The sequence below is a fragment of the Falco cherrug genome, chromosome 3, assembly GCF_023634085.1.
Source record: "Falco cherrug isolate bFalChe1 chromosome 3, bFalChe1.pri, whole genome shotgun sequence".
Taxonomy (NCBI): domain Eukaryota; kingdom Metazoa; phylum Chordata; class Aves; order Falconiformes; family Falconidae; genus Falco; species Falco cherrug.
The window spans coordinates 37,354,386-37,378,035 of record NC_073699.1 but is presented as its reverse complement, the minus strand read 5'-3'; the positions used below and the strand labels follow the sequence as shown (position 1 = coordinate 37,378,035).

General features: G+C 41.4%; 1 protein-coding gene across 2 annotated transcripts in view; it reads right to left on the bottom strand.

Annotated features, from left to right (window-relative positions):
* ZNF704 (zinc finger protein 704) overlaps window positions 1-23,650 on the bottom strand; it is a 97,852-nt gene that overhangs the window by 23,382 nt on the left and 50,820 nt on the right. For both annotated transcript variants that reach the window (XM_055704407.1, XM_055704408.1), the window contains exon 3: window positions 3,051-3,154. In XM_055704407.1, the coding sequence (XP_055560382.1) occupies window positions 3,051-3,154 (104 nt within the window). The remainder of the gene's footprint in view (window positions 1-3,050; window positions 3,155-23,650) is intronic.

Genomic DNA, 23,650 nt, shown 5'->3' with positions numbered 1-23,650 from the left:
CTAAACTCTGATCCAGTTTATATAGGTGATCATTCCCAGTAATTCCAGCACAGATCACATTTTAATATTAATGCTAATGTTTTGGGGCTTTTTTTTTTTAACTTCTAGGCAAAATTCCATTTGTATCAACAAATGTTCCTTCAACTATACAGCTACTTACTGCCCTTCTTTGGAAAAGAATGTAGAATTAATTATTAGTCCATTTGTGGCTCCTATTACTAAGATCAGAGCCCAGCTTTACAACACCGAATCAGCTTTAAATTATCAAATCTTACTTAAGTCTTCAGTATGTCTTCACTCAGGCAAAACTAAGATATTCAGGGAGAAAGTGCCCAACAACAGCTTCCAAATCTTGTCTGTGATTACCAAAAACACATGAATTACTTTTTCAGGCTAGTCTTCCCAGATTTTGGGAAACAAGCAGGCAAGCTATGTGAAGAAATATCAAAGAACACTCAGACTGCACGAAGAAATATCAAAGGCAGTTAACAGCTACCATTTACCTATTAAAAATTCAAAAGGGCTTGTTCGGAAGATTTTTTCCAATCGACGGCTGCTAGCTAATATGCACTGCTGCTCCTGACAAGTGTCATCTGCTCAAACTGCCTGAGGTGGCAGATATTGCCTTGCCCCACACCAGAGCAGCTCCCTGTGACCAGGGATGCAACGTGGGACAGGTGTGTTCCTTGGCATTGTGGGTTTGCATGGCAAGGTTTTGGTAGTGGGGGGGGCTACAGAGGTGGCTTCTGTGAGAAGAGCCAGAAGCTTCCCCCATGTCCAATGGAGCCAATGTTAGCTGGCTCCAAGACAGACTTGCCGCTGGCCAAGGCCGAATTAATCAGTGACGGTGGTAGCGCCTCTGGGAAAGCTTATTAAGAAGGGATGAGGGAGGCGGGGGGTAGGGTGCTGGGGGGAAACCTACACCAGAGAGAGAGAGGAGTGAGACTACGTGAGAGCAACAACTCTGCAGACACCCAGGTCAGTGCAGAAGGAGGCAGGAGGGGCTCCAGGGCCGGAGCAGAGGTTCCCCTGCAGCCCATGGTGAAGGCTACGGTGAGGCAGGCTGTGCTCCTGCAGCCCATGGAAGTCCATGGTGGAGCAGATCTCCACCTGCAGCCCATGGAGGACCCCATGCCAGAGCAGGTGGGTGCCTGAAGGAGGCTGTGACCCCATGGGCATCCCACGCTGGAGCAGGTTTGTTGGCAGGACTTGTGGACCCATGGAGAGAAGAGCCCATGCTGAAACAGGTTTGCTGGCCGGGCTGTGACCCCGCAGGGGACCCACGCTGGAGCCGGCTGTGCCTGAAGGATGGTACCTGGTGGGAGGGACCCACGCTGGGGCAGTTCGTGAAGAACTGCAGCCCGTGGGAAGGACTCATGTTGAAGAAGTTCATGGAGGACTGTCTCCCATGGGAGGGACCCCAGGCTGGAGCAGGGGAAGAGTGTGACGAGGAAGTTGCAGCAGAGATGTGTGATGAACTGACCATAACCCCCATTCCCTGCCCCCCTGCGCTGCTCTGGGGGAGGAGGTAGAGAAATCAGGGATTAAGTTAAGACCGGGAAGAAAGGATGGGTGGGGGGAAGGTGTTTTTCTGATTTGGATGGTAATAAATTAAACTAATTTTCCCAAAGTTGAGTCTTTTTTGCCTGTGACAGAAATTGGCGAGTGCTCTCCCTGTCCTTACCTTGACCCACAAGCCTTCCATTACATTTTCTCTCCCCTGTCCAGAGGAGGACAGGAGTGATAGAGGGGCTTTGGTGGGCACCTGGCATTCAAGCAGGGTCATACCACCACACTTGGCCACTCCAAATCCCTGCCTGGCAAATCAGCACAGATCCATCTTCATCTGTGGTTTCGGCTGTGAGGTGAGCAGCTGGAGAGCAGGTATGTTTTTACCTTTCCCTTTCCCTTCAACACTGGAAAGCACACAAACAGGAGCCATGTGTGTTCATGGCCAGAATTCCAGCTAAATGGATAAAGCTTAGATTTTCTGGAAAAAAATGGAAAACACACACTATTTGTTCAAAAATCTTTAAAGCTGGAACATACGGTACAAATTCCTTTTAAGAACGTCATTCAGTAGATCACCCCTGCTTTCATGAAGAAACGCAAAGACTACTTCCCTACTCATTTGCATCTGTAAGTATTCCTCAAAGTCCTCAATATTATTTACAGTAGAAGGGCATCTAGTGTCTATTTAACAGTTACAAATGAGTAAGAAAAGCCAGAAGCATACAAATAATGCTGAGATATCCTAACAAGGGTGTTCTAAATTAAATAATTCCTTAAAATCTAATGCTTTTAAGAACTCTTGTTTTTAAGCACTTGTTTAAAAACACTTGTAACTCCAGTCAAGATTAATTACATTAACGCATAGATTAATTATACTTCATTAGCAATTTCATTATTACGGCTAACTTTATATTTATTTTTATTTGTGTGTCTTCTGCTATATCATGAATGGTGTAGCCTTCTAAAGGGATTACAGATTTGATGGTAGACCATCAGAGAGTTACAAAGGGCACAGGAACTGAGGGTCTAATCCTGCATCAGCAGAAACAGACCTGTTGCTGTACAGACCGCTACTGCACTGCCTCTCAGTTGAGGGCTGTGATCTGCAAGTGCTTTGCCTCATCATATTGTTGCGTAAAATCTGATCTGATTTCCATGGGCTGGGGACAAGAACAACTGCTGTCACGTTTACTGTATATGTGCAAAAGCAAATAAGCTGTTGGGAAAATCAGCTTTTCAGTGAGGTCAGGAGACCTTCCGCAGCACTCATCTCCCATTTATGAAATGGGGTATCTCAAGTTTCATAAACTGGAGCTACTCTACAGTTACAGAAAAGGTTTCTTCTCGTTTCTGCCAATGCTTCACCAAAGACCGGCACTAGGTCAGAGCAAAGCTCAGTATGCTGGTCACTGCCAGAAGACAGCCACTCACCCTTTGTCCTCCACCACAGCCACAACTCCTGGAAATAAGCCCCCACGTACACAGCCCTGGCACCCCTCCCCTGCAGCCCCTGCCCAGGCACTCCTCGGAAGGCTTACCGTTGGGTCGGACAGGAGGGCTGCGGACCAAAGGGCTGGTGGATAAACTGGTGAGTACCATAGCTGCTGTTACTTTATCCATGTCAAGTTCTTCTGAAGATTTTCTGAAACAGTGAATGGGAGACAGGAAACACATCAGCAAATATTTAACCTTTTTTTAGTAATTTTTTTTTTTAATACCAGCCCAAACCCTACATCAGCATGACACAGTAGCAAAAGCAAGCCACCAAATACAGTGCTCAAAGTTTTTGTGTATTCTGGCAACCTGAGCTATCAAGTGGCTACTTTAAGCCAACCAGCTCAGTATAAATAGGAAAAGCAGTGAGAAGAGAATACATCTTTGTATAAAATTGTCAGTATCACTATGACCCTTCATAAGTTTGACTCTGTTCCTCCCTCGCCGCCTCCAGAATTTCAGCTATTCATGTTCTAGGTGTGTACATAAGAGGTTTTTTTCTTGGATGAAGACACAGAGGTGCAAACCCAAATATGATTACTAGTAACATTAATGTCATATACTACTCACTGTAGGGTGAGGAAGAACTATGAACTGGAGCTAAGGGATACAATTTTTTCTTTGTTGCTTCTGCTTAATGCTATTAACCTTCCCGTACTTTCTCTGAAAGACTGATACTAAATTTTTCCTTGCCAGATGTTAAACCAACTATTTAAAATAGCACACTGGCAGAAAACCAGGGTAGGGGAAAAAAGTATTATTTTTTTGCAGGTGTGATAGGCACCTGAGCCAGTAAGATGGCACAGTGTGAAGAGAGGGACCCATTGCTGCCTTAGCTTGGTCTTGCTGGAAGCCTGCCATAAGTCAAAGGAGAGGGCATGAGCAACAGGTAATAAGGGAAGGGAGGGCAGCCAGCTTTCCAGGGGAGTGAGAAGAGGATTTGGAGAACAATGGATGTTGGCAGAAACCACGCTTCAGTGACCCATCGCTAAAGGAGTCACATTTTCTTTAGACAATGGAGGATTCACTTTGTCTGTAAAAATGTGGATACTATTACTTTTTCCACCAAAAGTAACCTCTTCCTGACAATGTAGAGTTTCTGAAGAGTGCACGTACCAAAACAGAACTACTAAACCCACTAGGTTTAGCAGACTTTTGCTTTTCATCCTTCAGGGACAGCGGAATCAAAGCAGACAGCTTCTTGTAAACATTTGCTTTCAACCAAAGACTGGTCTTCCAAGACCATCTTCTCATTTACTAGAGACCAAGTTAAATTTGTTCTTACAAAGGACACTTCCCCCACCTCGATTCTGCCTTGTGGGGTTTCTATAATTTCCTCTGTGACTTGCCAGGATCTCTATTTAACTCATCAGGTTGAGTCTTTATTTAAAGCCCAATACAAGAAGTGTTCAGCTACCTGATGCTTTCCATCAACTGTTGATTGGTAAGTCACCAAGAAGAACAGGACAAGCTGGCTGCAATCCCCTCTCTAGAATCCCATTTCACCCACCAGGTGAAAGGCTCACGAACTGGCAACTATGCTACAGTCAAAACCTCTTGGTATTTTTAGTGAACAAACCTCAGACTTGAGGTTCACAGCTGCTTTATGGGTGATGCAAGGACCCATGCAGGTGCCAATGAACACTCTCCCATGCCACACAACAGCTTAGCTCTCACGACTGTCTTTTGCAACATATCAGTGCCTGGAACCAGAACGCTGATGACGGTACCTGCTGCATTCTGTTTATATCCATAGAAACCCTCCGTTCCTTCAGCCAAAGCTTTTGCAAAGAACGCAGCAGTCATATGCTCATCATCAAGTACTGGAAATATCTTGGATACCTGCTATAATCAGCCAATACCTGAACCTGCCACCCATCAGGTCCGTCTGCAAAGGAGTATTTCACTCAGAATGCCAAATTCCTCAGGGCTCAGAAGACCTTTCCTACAGGATGACACGGAGATGCTACATTTTCTGGAGATCAGCCCTGCCAGATGATTTTCCAATTACCCAATATCCTAGTACGAAAGACCACTCACTGAGAAGAATTCAGCTGCTCTGTAGTCCACTCCTGCAAGACTACACCGACTGTACTCCTTTATCCAGCTGTGGGTGAACCACTAATATTTGCACTTTGGCAACATATGAGGCCAAGATGACCACAGGTTCCTGATATGCTGGAGAAGCTGATCCCCAGTGTCTGCAATCAGCCCTCCCAACAAGGCTCTTCTGTGTGTGTGGCAACAGGACTAATATGCTCCCATCCAGGCCTCTGCAGAATTGCCAAATCACACTACAGCAGTTGCTGCAAGCGTTTGCCAAGTTGGTGCCAAGATGTCAGAGTCTACACCTAGAGATAATGCCAAAGTTCCTCCAAATAGTCTATAATTTTAACTTCTTCCAGCTCTTCTGTCTTGATGGTTGTCCCCCCACCACCAATGACTCAGACTGATGCTCTGAAAAACTAACCTTTGCTCCAAATCATTTTGTCAGTAATGCCCCAAACTGTCAGCATTGGCATCCATGTCTAAGATGAAAGTTTTCACAGGTAGGCAAAGGACAGGAACCACCATAAGAACCCCTGCTGTTTCTAGCCATGCTAAAACCACACTCTTGCAATTACTGGAATGTTTTTTTCTACCTGATCCATTTTAACAGGTTTTCAATGTGGAAAGCCCCCCAAAATACAACTCTAGACATTTTCTCTGCCCATTTTGAATCATAGTAATTTTTACTACTTACTGCTCCTCAGCTGTATCCAGCAAACAAGGAATGCTCTGCTCGTACTTCCCAGCCACAAGAATTTTAGCAGCTACAAGCGCTGGTTTATGTGACTCTGCTCCCAAACACATTTTTACAGTTTGGCTCATAAATGTAAACACACATATTTCATATGTCACTCAGCCAGCACCGCTGCCCCAGCAGCAGCCTTCAAGAGAGAGGCAAAGCATAAAACTGAAGACAGGCACCACTTAAGCCATCTGCATTCAGTCAGCATCAGATGTGAATCGATGCTTTAAGACTGCTCCAGTCTTCTCCAGTTTTCTCTGCTGGAAGGTTGAACCTGCACACAGGCATTCAACAGTATTTGCACTCAGTGGGGAGAAAAACTTGTTTCTTACACATCAATTGCTCACAAACCATTTATACCACCATCGCTAAGGTGATTTTCTGCAGACTTAAGTTATAATCCCTGATGTTGCTTATACTGTTATTAGGTGTAAGGAAATGTGAGCCAGTTGCAAGATCACCTACTACATCATCTAACTTCTTCCTTCCTCTGATGCTTCGCTGCAGTCTCCAAATGCCACCTCCCAACTTCTGGACAGATATATTTGTATCAGCCCCGTCTGCATTTGAGACCAAGCAGTTTTGAATCCTTCATTTCCAAGTCTTTGTAAATCCAGCCAACAGGTGAGCTATAATGAACCAGCTGAGACATAAACAGCAGAAACTAGAGGACCCTGGGGACAGATCTCTTTACCACCACCCCACGTCTCTCGGCTTCATGTCTCCCACTTTCTCAGCAGTGAGGATGCTTTCACTTGATCCCTGCAATACACTTACCCAGCCAGCCTTGTATTTAGAATTGTCCTTTTCTTTAATACCCAAGCTCAAATTAAACTTAGTTACCACCTTTACTCTTTCCCAATCCTTTCCTTGGTTTTGCTGATGAATTTACTGCTTTTTTGATAATCATTTAATGGTTTTAAGAAAATACCACATCTTCCTCAGTCAGAGCTCTCTGTGAGGAAAAGCTGGGTTTAAGCTTCAAAAGATGAGCAAAAGAGGATCCAAGACTAGTCCAAGGCTACGCCAAGTGTCCCAAACCAACACAACCTCCAATCTCCTACTGTCCCATTTCCTCAGCCAGCGGCTGACTCCCTTTAAGACCTGTATTTCCTTATGGGACTGAATCCGTGGTTTAAGCTCTTGGTGAGATTCCTCCCTACTAGCAACTTTCTGGTGAGGCTATGTCTTCCTGACCTCCCTTTGGGAAAGGTACACAAGTCTTCTGGCCACACTCACCTTAATACTCTCTAGTAAGTGTTATTCCCATATGGACACATCTATATCACACCTCTGTTTTTTCTTCTATCAGCCACACCATCATCTATCGTTGGAACTTTTTTTTTTTTAACTTTCTCCCAATAAATCCTAATTTTGTTCTAGTTTTTAAGTCTTTAGTCTATTCTTTATTATTTGCCTGGCCTAGATCAAAAAGCCTGCAGTTCTTCCTCTTGGAAAGAGTGCACCTTAGGTCAGTACTTTATCCAAGCGTATTTTAAGGGCCCTGGAGAATATTCTTAGAGCAGAGAAACTGGTAATGGTAGCAGGTGGTTTGATAAAACTGACCTTATTAAAAAACACAACTAAGTTCATTTTAAGCAAATAAAAAATAAAACCAAGACACATTGTTTTTCCCTGCTCACCACTCCAAAGCTTTCAGTTAATTCTCTGACCAGCAGCCTCTAACTCCAATGTTCAAACCAGTGAGGCACCAGTTCACCATACGGAAAGTGCCTTCCTGTGCCCCAGGACTGTCCTGACACAGCCCGAGTGTGGACCAGGCAGTGCTTCCTCACCAGGGCCCCAGTCCCACGGAGAAGGGGGGGGGGGGGGGACACCTGGCTGCAAGGGTGTACAAACTCCAGCACCAGGAGATAAGGCCATGGAGAAGGGAAAGGGAAGGATGTTTCCAATTACTTCAAGTGGACGTTGGCTACAGAAGCTGATGGTCACAGACCCGGCTTTATCCTCCAGAACCACATCCCCCTGCTGTTCCAGCACTGTTGAGCTTGCCTTTCCTTATCCTACTTTCTAAACAATAACCACCTAAAGCCCATATGCCCTAAACATTCAGATTTATTAAAAGGCTTACACATTCTTCTTTGTTTTGGCAGAGGCATGTGTTTACCTATTTCTTACTATCCTCACCAGAGGGACACAGTAAAAAATAAATAAAATAAAAAAGTGTAACTAGAATTGATCAAGAACAGTGACAGTCAAGCACAAAAATGCTAATATGATATGCTAGCTGGCTACTGTCCTCCACCCAAAAACTGACTTATGACAGTGGTTCACAAAACACCCTGACCTTTTGCTGAGGAAGTACCATATAAATATGTATGTATTAACATGCCACAACTAGGACAAAATAACAGTATATTTAGATTGCTCTCTCCCTCCCATACTGCTAAATGCTCATACAGAGACTTCTGAAGCCTCACTCTGACCACCTGATGATAGCCACATCGCACTGATGCCATCATACTGAGCACTGTATCAATACTGATAGATAAACATGTTGTTACAGGCTTTTGTACACCACAAGTATGATTCATATCATATAATGAATCATTGTAATCGGTGTACTAGTAATAGCAGATGTACTTCTAGAAGACGTAAAAACCCTAAATTACATTCTAAAGGTAAAATGAAAAGATTTAGGTTTCTTCAATTAATCATTAATGGCAAAGGCAACATCCTAACAAGGAGCTAGCAAGAAAAGACATGCCTGTGGCTGTGACTCCACATATCTAAAGTAACTACAATCACTCCTGTTTTGAGCAAAGATCTACAACCATCATGCTGCAAAACATTCTTAATCAATAAAATACCTTACATTCACAGTACTACTTGGTTACCATCTAACAACTCAAAATACTAACAGTACAGGTAAATAAACAATTGTGCTTGTTGCTGTTATGTTTGGTTGTTGATTATGAAGATTAAGAATTTACCCATTTGCCCAAAGACAAAAGCAAAAACTACAGAGAATGATCCATATAAACAGCCTAAGGTCTTCAGCACTCTTTGTTAAAAGCTGTAACTTTGCACAATAAAGCAAAAAGAAGAGGGAAATCTTTTCAAAGATTATATTAAATCAGTATAGTACTATGACAACACATCTGAAAACATGAGAGCACTACTACTTACACATCTAAAAAGAGAACTAGTGTTTGATATCTGAAGCAGAGATACAATAATATGGTGCATAATTAGAAGCTAGGGATTTCTGCCTTTGCTCATCGTGGCCAAACATAAAATTTATGTTTTCCATACTAACTCTGTGTAATTTGCAGACTAGCTCATATACAGAGTAACTGGCCTTTCTTTGCCTGTCTCTGCTGTCTTTGTTATATACAAGCGAATTTTTTGGATACTGACAGCTACTAGAAATTAATTATGATCAAAATCTTTATTATACTAATACAGGAACTTTTCTTCTAAAAAACACGTATACCAGAACTTCTCAAGGAGAAAAGAAAAATGCATCAAAGCTCACGTCAAAGCTCTCCACCTCCTCCTGGCCAAGCTGACAGATTTTGCAATTCAGTTATCCAAAAGACCTTTGGAAGTCTGGCTGGTGTGTTAGAACCCAAGAAGAGTTGATAAAAGTCATCAGTAATGCAGATACTGACTTTCTATTTGGACTGTAATGCTTTAAAGGCAATAAAAAGCCTTTAGAAATTAGTCATATCAGATGGGAGACATTCACAGAGTGGTTCTCAGCATCCTAAAGTAGAAAACACATTTAACAAGAATTGAAGAGAAAGTGGTGTGTAATGCAGGCATGTTGTCCAAAGTCTTTTAACTCACATCAAACTACACATCACTTTCCACTGCTCCACAAAAAGAGTATTCTGTAAAAACAGGTATTTCTCTAGCTGTTATCACAAAAAGCACCGAAAGCTGACAGAAAATAATCCATTCATTTTTACACCATTTTATAGATTTAAATAACCAAGAAAACACAGTATTTCGTTCCAAAAGCTGGCTGAGATACTCTCCCATAGACAGGGGTCTCACCTGTCTCTTCCTCTGCTGTCCCTGCCTCTTCCTCCGGCTCCTGGACAGCAGATAGCTTCCCAAGCCAGGCGAGTCCCTGGGAGTGCCTGGAGCATCCTTTCCCAGTGCCCCTCTCCCCCCTATTAGAGTACAAGCTAGGATGCTACCCTGACTGCTCTTTAGTCTGCCACCACACCAGACCTCTTCGGGGAGTGCTGGCAGAGCTGCACCAGCAAAAAAAGGATGCCAAAGTACTGTGATTTCCGCTGTCTGGTGTAAACACATCCCATGGACACGTTCTGCTGCTGCCATTCCTCTGAAGCTCAGCGGCAGGATTAGCTGCTTTGCTCTCTAAGACTCCCCAGAAAAGTTTGCTTAAGGCAAAGCCTGCAAAACAGATGGAAAATGACTTTTTCATAGAAGTCTTTTTATCACTGCTTAAGCAACTTGCCTGACTTCCTTAATGGCAAATGAAATTTCAAACCTATCCAAATGTGAAAAGTATTGAACTCTAGGTCTCACTCTCCGATTTACAAAATACAGGATACAGCGTGCTGGGGGTGGAGGGAGAGGATGGGCAGTAAAACACTGCTATCATTATTGGCAGGTGATAAAATCTACAGTTTTTAAATGCTCTGCATAAATGGGAACAAACCAAATTCAACACTGGGAGATAAGCTGCAGTTTACAAGAACAATTTATTCTCTATATTGAAGAAGTTGATACAATGAATCATTTTTACTTTTCAAACAGCTCCAACATATCAAGAGAACTTATCTGGCAAAGAGCCCTCAGGGCAACAACAGAAGCTGAAGTAGGAATATGACATAGAAATCATCTGCTTCAGAACACAGCAATCAAATAAATGGTAATCACTTGATAGATTATGAGTGCAAAGCAAAAATTATATTCAAAAAGTAGCAACAGAACCCTTCAGAGATCAGTTATCACTTATGGTCACGCACAAACCTTGAAGATTTTCTGGGAAGATTTCTGTTCCCTCTCCTCTCCTTTAAAGGCCACTTGCTGATGCAATAAACCAGTCAGTCTCTACAAACCAAGTCTCAATAGCACCCTGAAACAACAGACCAATTATTCCAAATGTTGTCCAAAATACTCAAGTTTCATCCCTTGCCTGCCTTTGTCTTATGCTACTGTTCTAGCTTGTTCACATGCACGTCTCCTTCGCCCTCATAAATGGAATCGCTTTGATGGGGTACTGTTTACCAAAAGTAAGTTTCACACTTCCGACACTTTCCTCAGGGAAGGGGGCTGGATCACTTGCTACAATGCCCAAGAGGTACTGTTCAATGCAATACAAATTATCATGCTGAAAATGGGAAAAGATGGAAAAGCAAAAAAAAAAACCAACCCTGAAGGTCCCAGCCCACCAAATGTAACAAGAACTGTGCCAAGAAGCGCTGTGATGTGCTAAGGGGACAGCTTGATGTGACCTGATAACATGGAACTAAGAGAAGACACCTTGTCCCTCCAGGTAGCTGGTGTTCCCACTACAAGGCCTGCTGCTGAAGGGCAGTGCCATTTGCCACCCGCACCTGGCCCCCACAGTCACAGCCACCCAAACACTACTACATCTGATGTCTCTTTCACAACTCTCACTGAGCCTTTCGCAAAACTGTTTTTTACATAAATCTTCCTTAACTTTTCAAAATTATTTTACCAGTGATTAGCTGAAGATATTCTTACAGCAGATGCTATGGGAACTTTGTCTTTCCCAGAATAAAGTACAAAAGACAAGGCCAGAAATGTTTTGCTCTGCCTTCTTTTACCCTTATCTACTGCGAACAGCATTATTCCCATTTTGTATGAATTTAATTCTAACATTCTCAAAATCTGTTTTATAGTATCAATGCCTATATACAGTCCTAACATATCTATGTGGATAATTGGTTTAGCACAATTTATCTCTAAAAAGCTGCTGTAAACCAACTTTAAAACAATACTTAACTGCTTTTTCCCCATCCACACGTTAAAATATACATTTTTTTTCTAATACAATACACATTGATGAAACACTTGAAAAAAAGCCTACAAGTTTTCCTCACCAAATCAAAAAGCCACAAGTAGGCTGTCCTGTTGCTACATATAACTACTAATGGGAACAAGATAGTGAGCACTTTGCTGAAATCAAATCGGTTTCGAAACTGACCCAAGGAGTCAGTTTCTGTTTATTGTTAATATTTACATGTCAGTCTTTCTGAGCTTTCCAATTACTTATTTTTTTCAAGCTAGAAGAAAACAGAATTAGAAAGAAAAAACCACCAATTCTGGACAAAGCTGTCCACAGCTGCCAGCGCTCCTGAAAGAGATCTGGAGACCAAAGGCAGAAACCCCTCTAAGATGACCCTCTGCTTCCTGCCACGGTGAGATACACCCCAGAGAGTGGAATTTCCAAAAATTAAACCATTACGTCTATGGCATACATAAGCCAATAGGTCACAGTACTGTAAATTATCTTCCAGGGTCACCCTTGCTATTGCAGTGATCCAGGAGACACACACTATGGTTTACCTCACAACTGGCTGCGTTTTTGTCCTCAGTCTGTTAGAAACCTGTTTCAGAACTGGGAAGGCGTAGAGCTAGCTCATCTTGTCCTCTCCACTCCTGCCCTCTCATCTTCTCCATATCCTTGGACCAGTTCTGCAGGGCTATATTGACAACAGTACCTGTGATAGCTAGTTCACAGCAATTTTGTCTATGCACCCACATTCCGCAGAGAGCATCCCAGTATACCACTTCAGATGGGTTCTCTTTCCATTGCCCTGATCATCCTACAAGTCTGTGTTCATCTCTTGTTGATGTGAGTACATCCATCATGAACAGAACTGCTCCAAGTGTTACTGACATGGTCTTGCCCACATCGTCTACAAGGACAGTATTATTTCCCTGTCTGCTGAAATGTCTATGATTTGACTCACAGGGATGGCTGAGTCACCTGTAATGAACAATACTATCCCGCTGCTGTTCTCCATTGCTGTTTGCTTGATCACTTGTTTACAGCTAATGAAGCTGGAATTAATTGGTGCTAACAAACTTTTTTTTTCTTTTGAAAGAGTGACTAAAATGTTTCTTTCAAAATAAAGACAAAACCAAACACAACTGACATTTATCTTTACAGTCAACCTGATTACAGACCAGATTTTCATGATTTTCCTTTCTTGGTTTTCAATTTGTCAAGAAAGATCATTATTGAGATAACAGCATTCACAGATACATTTCAGGTAGGGCAGTAGGGTATACAGGGCAAGTATAAGTAATACATAAACTCACACACTCTATATGTGGGGCTTTTCAGGTCATTTGGTCCAGTACTCTGTGGCCAGCATTGACTGTCCTGGTTTCAGTTGAGATATTTTTCTTCTCAGTAGCTGGTGCAGTGCTGTGTCTTGGATTTGGTGTGAGAACAATGCTGATAGCACGCTGACGGGTTTGGTTCTTGCTGAGTAATGTTTATACTCAGTCAAGGACTTTTCAGTTTCCCAGGTCCTGCCAGCAAGAGGGCTGGTGGGGCATGGGACACTGGGAGGGGACACAGCCAGGACAGGTGACTCAAACTAGCCAGAGGGATATTCCATACTACATGGCATCATGCTGAGTATATAAACTAAGGGAAGAAGAAATAAGCAGGGGACATTCGGCATTACGGAGTTTGTCTTCCCAAGTAATCATTACGTGTGATGGAGCCCGGCTTTCCTGGGGCTGGCTGAGCACCTGCCTGCCCATGGAAAGTGGTGAATGAATTCCTTGCTTTGCTTTGCTTGCGTGCACAGCTTTTGCTTTACCTGTTAAACCATCTTTATCCCAACTCATGAGTTTTCTCACTTTTACCCTTCCAATTCTTACCCCCAACCCACTGCAGGGGAGTCAGTGAGCAGCTGTGGGGTGTTTAGTTGCCAGCTGGGGTTAAACCACGACACTGTTGTAAAGGAAGATGCAATAGGGATGTTCCCACGATCAATGTACCATCCCATTCCGACGAATTATGAACTTCCTTACACACTGTCACCAGATTAAAAAAACAGGAATAGAACACTCTAGCTCTTCCAACACACCTTCTATCAGCCAGGGCTCTGTATACTCTTCTGCATTATCCCGCTCCTTTGTACATTGTCCTCATGTCTGGACTCCAGCCATGTACTATGTATTAACTACAATCTAGTTAATGTTACTCAGGAGATAAGTATTACCTTTTATCAGGTTTGATTTAGTTACTTCTCTGATTGTTCTGTTGTTTTCACACTACCAGACATGGACAGCAGAAGCTCTAAGCTCATGATCGCTTTATTTGCTATGACATCTCCTCCTATAAATTTCCTTTTTGATGTGAACATGCACAGTGACTTCAGTATTTCTTTACATCAAGCTCTTCCTATGTTTATCAAGCCACAGTTCAGGATATCCCCCATTGCTGAGGAAGGAAAGGTAAGAGGAGTTTCTGAGTATCATCTCAGTCAGCCAGACACCAGGCCACTGTTTGGTGTAATTTATAGCAACCCACAGTTGCTCCAAATTAAACATGAAAAATATCAAACAAAGCCCTCAAGGCTGTTCCAGTGGCAAGAAACTGCCTTCACCAATTCTATGCCATGAGAATTCAGGAGACAAGCCGATGTTCTGACTGACTGGTGAAGTACTGAAGAGCTAAAGAAGGATCGGGTCCTTCTGTTTTAGGAAAAAGCATGCTAGACTACAGACTGAAATAGATACCATCACATTAAAAAATACTTTCTGCAGTAAGTAAAACCATATTGCAAACACTCTATACCATACAATCCCTTTCCACTGTCTAAATTAATTTCAGGTGATGTCTAGTTTACCATTAGGCCTTTCAGATTTTTCAGGCAGGTTGGGCGTTTTTGTGATCTCAACCCTTTCAAAGATGCAAGGTTTCTGTTGTTTGATTAGCACTCGAGATCTGAACTTGACATTATGAACTGTGAAGTACCATCACCAGAAGATCTCCAGGCCTAATCAACACAAAGTACCTCAACAAGGCCACCAGGTCTTGAAACAAATAGGGCACAGATGCATCTCTTCTCTAAGCAATCTCTTATAAAGATTAAGCATATTTAAGCTACACACCAATCTTTCTTCTCACCTTTAAAACAATTGTTCAACCCTTTCAAAGTTTGTTAACAATTTCTTCCACAGGAACTAAATATAACCTCACAATGGCCATCTTCTCATGACTTAAACACTTGTTGCATGCGTATCAACTGAAGATATTTTCAAAATGGTGGATGTAAAACCAGACACTACAAAACAACTAAAATCTGTCAGCTCATTTGAGAAGATGCATGTGCAGTAAGGAAATGCCTCTGAAGCCTCTGGGCAGAGTAGGACCTACTGGGCATGAGCCAAAGGTGGCTGACACCACATAGCCATGCCAAAGCACCACCAGAGCTGCCAGCTGGTCTGTGGAAAGGTCAGGGCTTCCTAAGAGACCCCTGCAAGTATGCTGTATAGCATGTGCACACAACTGTCCCAGAAATCCCAGGCAGGAATAACTGCCGAAGAATATTTAGTATCTGTGTAAAGCAGAATGATTTCAACAAGAAAGTTAGAAAGTCTGCACCATCTGGACTATCTATTCTAGACAGCAGACAGTGTTCACTGATGTCAGGCACTAGACTCCATTACTATACATATTTCTTCATTACTCAACACTAACTACTGGACTGAAGATGCTCATCCTTAACAATTCCACTGATGATGACTAAAATAATCTCCTGTGGAAGGCCTCTCTTCAGTCCATAAACAATTAAAATTGTTTCCATATTTCCCAAGTCAGGATGTGTTCTTAGGGTACAATTTTCTAACTGGTAAATATCTGCAAGGAGCAATGGTGGCAGATGAGTCATTATCTTGTTTCGTTTCCATTATTATTTACTAAGCATCCTGCATCCCAGATCACAAGAGTTAAAAATCACAAAACAAGACCTAGAGTTGTGCTTTCAAAACATCCATGGGCATGTGTCACAATGTGAAAAGTGATGTTTCCATGGACAAATCTGGCAACGTTGCAGTTGGGAATGATCATACTTGCTGGAACAGCACAAAGTGAAAAGACTGGCCGTGGCAGGGAAAACAGTACCATGCACCACTGCTTTGCACTACACTACATTAAAGACTATCAAGCAAGTTGCCGTAGTTCACTTACACTATGCAGCATAACTGTATCAGTATCAGACCTTCAGATCTACCTTGAACTAAATATGCATTTATTTTGGACCCCACCACTACCATATAATGTAGATTTGTTCACTTATACACAGTTCTCACATTGAAAAATGAGCTGCACATGAGTGGTGATTTGTGACAACTATGAATACACAATAGTTTCTCTTTAAAGCCACTGGGGAGTCATTCATGCCCTCACAAAATTTCTTAGCTCTGGTTTCTCACCCTTGATCCCTTTCTTTGAGGGAAGGGAAAGCATTGCTGTTTTTTGGAAGGATCTAAATGAACAAAAAAATAATCAGTTTTCATATGTTTGTTATGTTTTTAAAATACACGCAACAATCCTGGTGGAACAAATTGGACCTGAAGCTGGAATCTAATGCTGTGTAACTGAGACAACTGCTACAGAGTAATATCAAATCAAAAAACACAGGTTGCACAGTCAAGCAAGTGGGTGGATAACACACCATTTGAGAGTGGGGGAAGCTTATATTTCTTAGTCTGCAAGTGGCAATACACAAAACACCTTCCAAAGTGGTAAAGGACTCAGAAAAAGCTTGACGCAGCAATTACCACCTATGGTTCTATTGGGATGGTGGGAGATTTGGGCAAACTCGATCTGCAAATTATTGCTTTGCCCTTTTTTTCCAAGTAGTTTACCTATGATCTATATAACATCATTTTAGGAAACAGTAACCAAAATATATACTTACATTTTTAACGATATAAAGACAGAACTTCATAAAACGTGGAGATACTATGAAAAAGATTACGAAGTTCTATGAAACTTGTTTTTTTGGTAAACCACTGTAAGCATACAAAATGGTCAATCCAGGCGGATTAAAACTGAAGGGAGGTACCAGGAATATTTGTAAGTACTCCTGATCTAAATGTTTTTCCAAGATGCTTTTAACATTATGCATTCATTGTGCTGTATAATGTATTTGCTCTGAGTCCAGGGATGGGGGTTTTGTTGTTTTTTGTTTGTTTTTAATTACTTGAAAGCTTTGCATTTTAAAGAATTAAACTACTGACATAATATGCGGTAGCAGAAGAATGCATCTGGCTTAGCACTACTGCCACCTGTAGTGTTCTTGTCCTAAATTCACTCTTTTTTTCATAACAAGAAACTACCTCAACTGTGGCCCGCAGGTATCCAAGCAAAACTGAGAACACACGGCCAGACCTCTGGCTAGTACTGGGTCCAGCCTGTTCTCCAGTTTGTTCTGTTAGATGGAAACACTCTCCCTGGTAATATATATATATTTGTGTTAGTAACTGTTCATGAAGCCCTAACACTGCTGTACAGACTGAGTTACTGAAATTTGTTCTTGTAGATTTTCAAATTACATAGTAGAACATACTTTTTTTTTTTTTTTCCTTTTTGTCTAGGAAAACACTGCTGTGACAAACATTACAAGCAGTAATTACCATGACATAAGATAGCCAGTCACTTATTGTGGGTCTGGTATTATGCTCACATTATCCAACTGCAGACAACCATAAAGTTACCCTGATACTGAGAGGTACATGAATAGTAACAGTCCCCTAAAGAAATCACAACAAAACATAAACTATGATGAAGTTACCTTCTTCATCTTGAAAAACCATCCTCACCACCTTCCATACTGTCCTATGGAAGCAGTACTCTGTATTAGCATGTTGTAAAAACTTACCAAAGTCTTACTGCAAAGTTATGAAATATTACAGTTGATAGTATTAACCTTATTTCTACTTCTATCTATCAAAGATAAGAGACCTTAATGACAAAATGGCATTATTTTCTATTACAGAATTAAATTCTCTTCCTATTCCTATCTTTTGAAGTACTATCAGTGTATATAATTGTATTTTGAGGAATGGGCTGGATTTTCAGTTCTAGAATCTGTGATGGTAAACTGATCTTCGTAAGCTCAGTCATGGTCATCCATTACATAAAACTAGCAAGCAGTTTTACTGGCATGCTGATCATCTGTCATCCACTTTGATTTAAACATATTAAAGCAACTAGTGTCATAACTGTAAAAAACAAAGAACAAAACCAACAGAAAGACTAAAGTAGATTCTTTTCCACGATTAATCAACAATGTACAACACTTTCCATCCTTTTTCTACTTTCATACTATTAGCACTGGCCTAACAGTCTAGTATCTTCTTCATAGCACAAACCTAGAAGCAACTGAGCATGTGGAATGCTCCATGATAAAGAATGAGAGTAGTCATATAGGAATTGACATTTAAACTTTTCACTAAAATTATTTAAATAATTCTCTTCATACACAACAGCAAATAAATGGCACCTCTTTCTTCAGAATGGAGGCTCAGGGAAGCACTGTTATTAGCCTTAAAATCATACCCACTAGAAACACAGGCTTAAGAGAGCTGAAGACAACTGCAAATGCAACACATCCCGCTATGCATAATGTCAGGCAGATCATCCACAATTTTCGTAAAATCAAACATCTTCTCCTCCTCAACTTATCGCCTTTCATCCTAGTCCTTTCTTGTGACGTTCTGCTCCAGTCTTCCTAGGCGCCTTTTTCTCCTTGGTGCTGGACTTCCCCTAGCATGCCTGCCTTTTCCTACAGCCGTCAGAGAATTTCTGGGAGAAAAAAACCAACCTGCTACCTGTGTTTTAATGAAAACTCAAAGGTTAAGACAGGTAAAGCCATTCACAAATAAATAAATCTTTTCATAAAATAGATGAAAAGGAGTAGCTTCAGTCTGTGAGAAGTTGGCAGTCAGGGTTCAGTGCCTGCTTAACATCCACTGTCATCGAGTCCCCTCTGCAGCACTGGACAACCACAGCCGCCTCCTTGCTCCTCGCTGCTCTCCTGGGAACACCCAATTAGTGTGTTAGCTACTTCAGACAAAAGCGATGCAGCCTTCACAGAGATCGAGCTACTTCTCCGTGAGTCACTGTCTAAAATAAGCATTCACCTGACAGCAGTTTTTAATATGATACAAAAACGACCACTTCCAGAGGCAGATTACATTACTATTGTGTAGACACACTACATCTTGTGCAACCTGGAGCACTGCAGCTATAACACTATCTTTGCAGAACATTACTGTGTTTTGAAAATTTACCATTTTTATCCATATCCGTAATTTCTGATTCTTTTTTTCCCCCAGAAATTCAAGGCAACTGAATTTATTCTCCCTCCTTTGCACATACGGACGTTAAACAGCAATGCAGCTGCAAGTCCACAGTGAAGCTGACAACACAAACTACGGCCTCTTCCCTACCATCAACTTTTGGGTTTTCAAAATAAATTATTCGTATTATCTTTTTCTTATCTTACTTCCCCTCAACGATCTCTTCTTACACACACACACCCCCCCTTGACTCTCTTCCCCTCCTAAGCAGAACTCAGCAGGTCACTGATTCCGCTAGCTTGCTTAGGGTAATCTTTGCCTTATTTCACCTCCAGCACAAAGTTCTAATGCAAATACCCAAACTGACATTACGGAAAGGATGTAGGTATGGAAGTTTTCCTGGAAGCACTACCCATCCCATCTGTTCCTACCTTTAAAAGCCCCCCTTCTCCCTCCCAATCCCACTGATATGGTCTAGCTGACACAAGTGACTATGGAGACACACCTGACAACTAGCCCAGCGAAGAGCTCCCCTTGGCAGTGGGAACTGCTTTCTGTCCTCTACATGACTGTTTTTTGGCTGTTTGCACAGCAGATCTTAGCAGATGAGCAAATCTAGGCCAGCATCTTTCTTTACAGCGTGCTGTGAGTAAGGAAGCAGAAGTTTATCTTAGCAGAGTGTGCCACCTTCAATTTGTGAAGTTCTTCCTTTCACTAATGCCAAACAAAGCACTTGGCTGAAATACTCAAGTCAGGTTCCCATCCTGGCAGGAGCAAGCTCTGGTTAGCGAGCCATGTGAGCTACAGCAGTAGTGTAACGACAGCTTGCTGATGAAAAGCATAACCCCAGACCACTGCAGCCTACCATCCTGTTGCTGATGATGTCAAACGTTTTGTAAATTACCCAAAACACTATTTTTTTAGGGAGGGAAGATGCTACTCTTACAGCCCTGACCATTGTGGCTTAGCTTCTGTAATAGGTTCAACTCACCCCTTGGTTTCCATTATCAGAAATGTATCGATTGCTGACAGCACACAGAGAACCCTGCCAAAAACATCGGTGTGCTTCAGGCACTACTCCATAAGGAAGAAAGGAAAAGCAGGATCCTGAACTGCTTGACTTGAGGCTTTGAGAACTGTGGGACTAATTACTTGACCAACTAAAACAGATTAAAATACCACTCATGACAAACAGTTCACAGAGGAAAATACTGCTTCTGTACTATGGTAGAGCCTACATTAACTGAAATGGCTGGAACTTTTGCTAACGTTTTGATAATGTACACAATTAAACTGTGGTAAACTGGGAAGAGAGAGAAACAGCATATGCGCATGGTCACAGAAAACTAGAAAAATATCACTTTAGTATTAATTTTTTTTTTTGTGTTCCATTTGTCATCTTCCATCCTCCTGCCCAGGACCTTATAGTTGAATTTTTGATAATGTGATAATATCACATAAAATATGATAGAGAACCATGCACCAGATGCATATTTGTCTTTCATTTTAAAAGACTACCTTAAAAAGAGAATTGATAATTTATAATCCCAGGGGAAAAAAAATCAGTCCCATTTGTGTCTGTACATGATCCACAAACTGAATTTGCTAACAAAAGGTATTCAGCTATGAACAGCAATATGCAGAGCATGATAAAACACTTCGAAACAAGCAATGGCACAGCCTCCAAAAAACATTTCACAGCAAGAATATTATTAAAATAGTAACACACGCTTTAGGACTGATATTTTTGGTTTTGTTTGCAACTAGGGACATCTTTTGAAGAACTGAAAATAAATTCAAGGGCAGATTCAAACTGTGATGGTTTCCATACGCCTGCTCTCCTCCCTGCCCTCCCTGCTCACTGTCATGCTGAAGGGATGCTCTGTCACAAGGGATACATCAACCAGCCGACCAGCAAGGCTGTTACACAATGGGTCCATCTGTGTCTCCTCTGCTGGCTTTGACTGCTCGCCGTAGGAAAGCCAAGCATGTCCGCATCCTCGCTTTGTATTTAAAAGGCTCTCCTTGTTCTTTAAATAACTCTAAGGGTGACGTTTGTGTGACTCCTCACTGCCGTACCTGGCTCATGAAGAGCAGCGCAGAGTCCTGGCAGTACAATACAGATTGCATTGCCTCTGGGACTGCAGTACCAGGAACTGGCAAAATCCTGCCTTCCCAAAGCAGAAATCCAGCAAAAAACAACAGAATGGGAGGTGAAAAAGCAAAGGCTTCATCCTCAACCATTTTATTTTGCCTGACTCTTAATCCAGGCTGACGTTTGATGCAACCATGCATGTTTGTGGTTGAGCTGCACAGCAGAGATCCCAGCCCAGGAGAAGGAGAAAGAGAAAGCTGCTCCCACTGCTCCATCAGCAGCCCAAGCACCCCAGCACTGGCATGTACAAGACTCCCACTGGTCTGAAGTGATCTGGTTTCTGTGCATCTGCCTGGATAATGGAGCTGCTGGTGACCATAAAGGTTTGTCTCCAATTTAACGGTGTTTAGATTAACACACACGTAAGTAACACCTACGCCTCAGCTAAAGAATAACTAGAAAACACAGATTTTCAACTGGATAGTGCTGGGTGCAAACACACAGCCAAATATACTAAAAAAAACAAGGACAGAAATAAGCTTTGGCCAACTTCTGTAATTCACACCTTCCTTCAGCATACCTCACTTCTAAACAACACATTTGAGACAAATTTAAACATTTATCTATTTGTGAGAGAACAGACAATTGCAGCATAAAGCTACATGAGTTAAGGCTGTTTAAACATATTGAAGTACTGTCAACTCCAGCACACAGTTATTTGGTATCTAGACTCAGAGGAGCATATCTAAACTACCTCAATCACTTGACGGTGGAAAACCTGGCAAAAATATCATCTTTCCAAAATATTTCATGAAAATCAAGCAAAATATAACCATGTCATTGCATGTGTGTTCACCGTCATGCTTTTTCTGGAATAACCAGTAATTCAGAATACACAACTTAGGAACTTGGAAGGACCAATCTTTCAGAAAATGTTATAGTGGCAACTTTCCCCCAAAAGTAAAAAAAAAATAATAAATTTGTAATCAAGTTGTTGCAGTCAGATAACATGATCAACACAGGCTCATGCATCCCTCGTGAATCAGAGATGCGCAGAAGTAAAATCAATTTCACATTTTAGCCTAGAGGGCATCTGAATTACACACAGGGAAGCCCAAATGTCTCGCATAGCTTTGCTATGGTATTATTGCCATGGTGAATGGTCAAGATTTTGAATAGTCAAAAAGCAGTAATCAAAAAAGTACATGTAGCCTTCTGGTTTTGATTCATCTTTGCATTTTTTTATTCCTCAAGAATGTTTCTCAGTTGTTTGTTGTTTTTTTTAAACTACCATTATTAAAGAAAATCACAGAAGACTCACTGGAGTCAGAGAAATATGTAATGTTTTAAAAGCTGCCTTAACAAAAAATTTCACAAATAATTTCAGATTATAATCCAGCAAGCAAGGGCTCTGTTCTCAACAAACACAACATGTAATTTTCTATTGTATGGATTATGTTCTTGCAATAGTAATATCCAGTATTTGAGTCACTGTATGTTATAGGGGTTATTACAATGTCAGTTCTGAAAAGGCGTATTTGCTTCAAAAACTGGGAGAAGAGAGACAGCTAAGAAAGAGAGACTTTCAGACTTTCTCTAATGATTTCTGGCATTGATCTGAATAAGGCCTGTTCCCAAAACTAAATCACAGAGAAAATATTCATGGAGTCAATATTTATCTTTGTTAACTCAAGCCTCACTTCAGCTTCCACTTCTATGAACACGATCCTGTAAAAAACAAACATTTAGAGAAGCTTTTTTACATTGAGAATTTTAACTGTACTCTTGAATCAAACTTTCTGGTAGATACCCATTTTCCACTCTTTTCCTCATGGAAGTTGTGACGCTTACTACTTTATCAGATGAAATCATATACCTTTTCAAGCCTTGGAACATGACATTGCAAAGCTGTATGTACAGACTAGAGGATTTCAGCACACTTACAGACTCCATTCTCCCATGTTAAGACTGCTAGAAGAATTCATTAGCTGAAATTTTATTTCAGTAGCCCACAGTCCTGTGTAGTAAACAGAAAGCAGACATGATAAAAGGGGTGCCCTTTTTCCACTCTGTATCTGCACTCCAGAAACATTTCATGAAGTTACATGCTGCCTTTTTCTTCTCTTAGTTAAGATAAAATTTGACAAGGGAAGTTTAACAAGTTGAACCAGAGCTTGTTAACATGCAATAGCAATTGATAATGTAACACTAAAAAATTCATTTATAGTGGTGATAAGAATAGAGTTATTGGTGGCAAGAGAAAATAAATACCTGCTCTACGCAAAAATCAGCTGACAGCCCTGGTGAGTTGCTACTTAATTTAATTTCCATTAATTTTCCACTGGAGAAACTGCCAGCAGGGAACACAAAAGACTCAACAACAAGTTTCTGCAAATACTTGGCTCCTTTAGCCTAGTGATCCTTTTCCCTGTGCTGTTTTTAAGTCAAATGTGCTA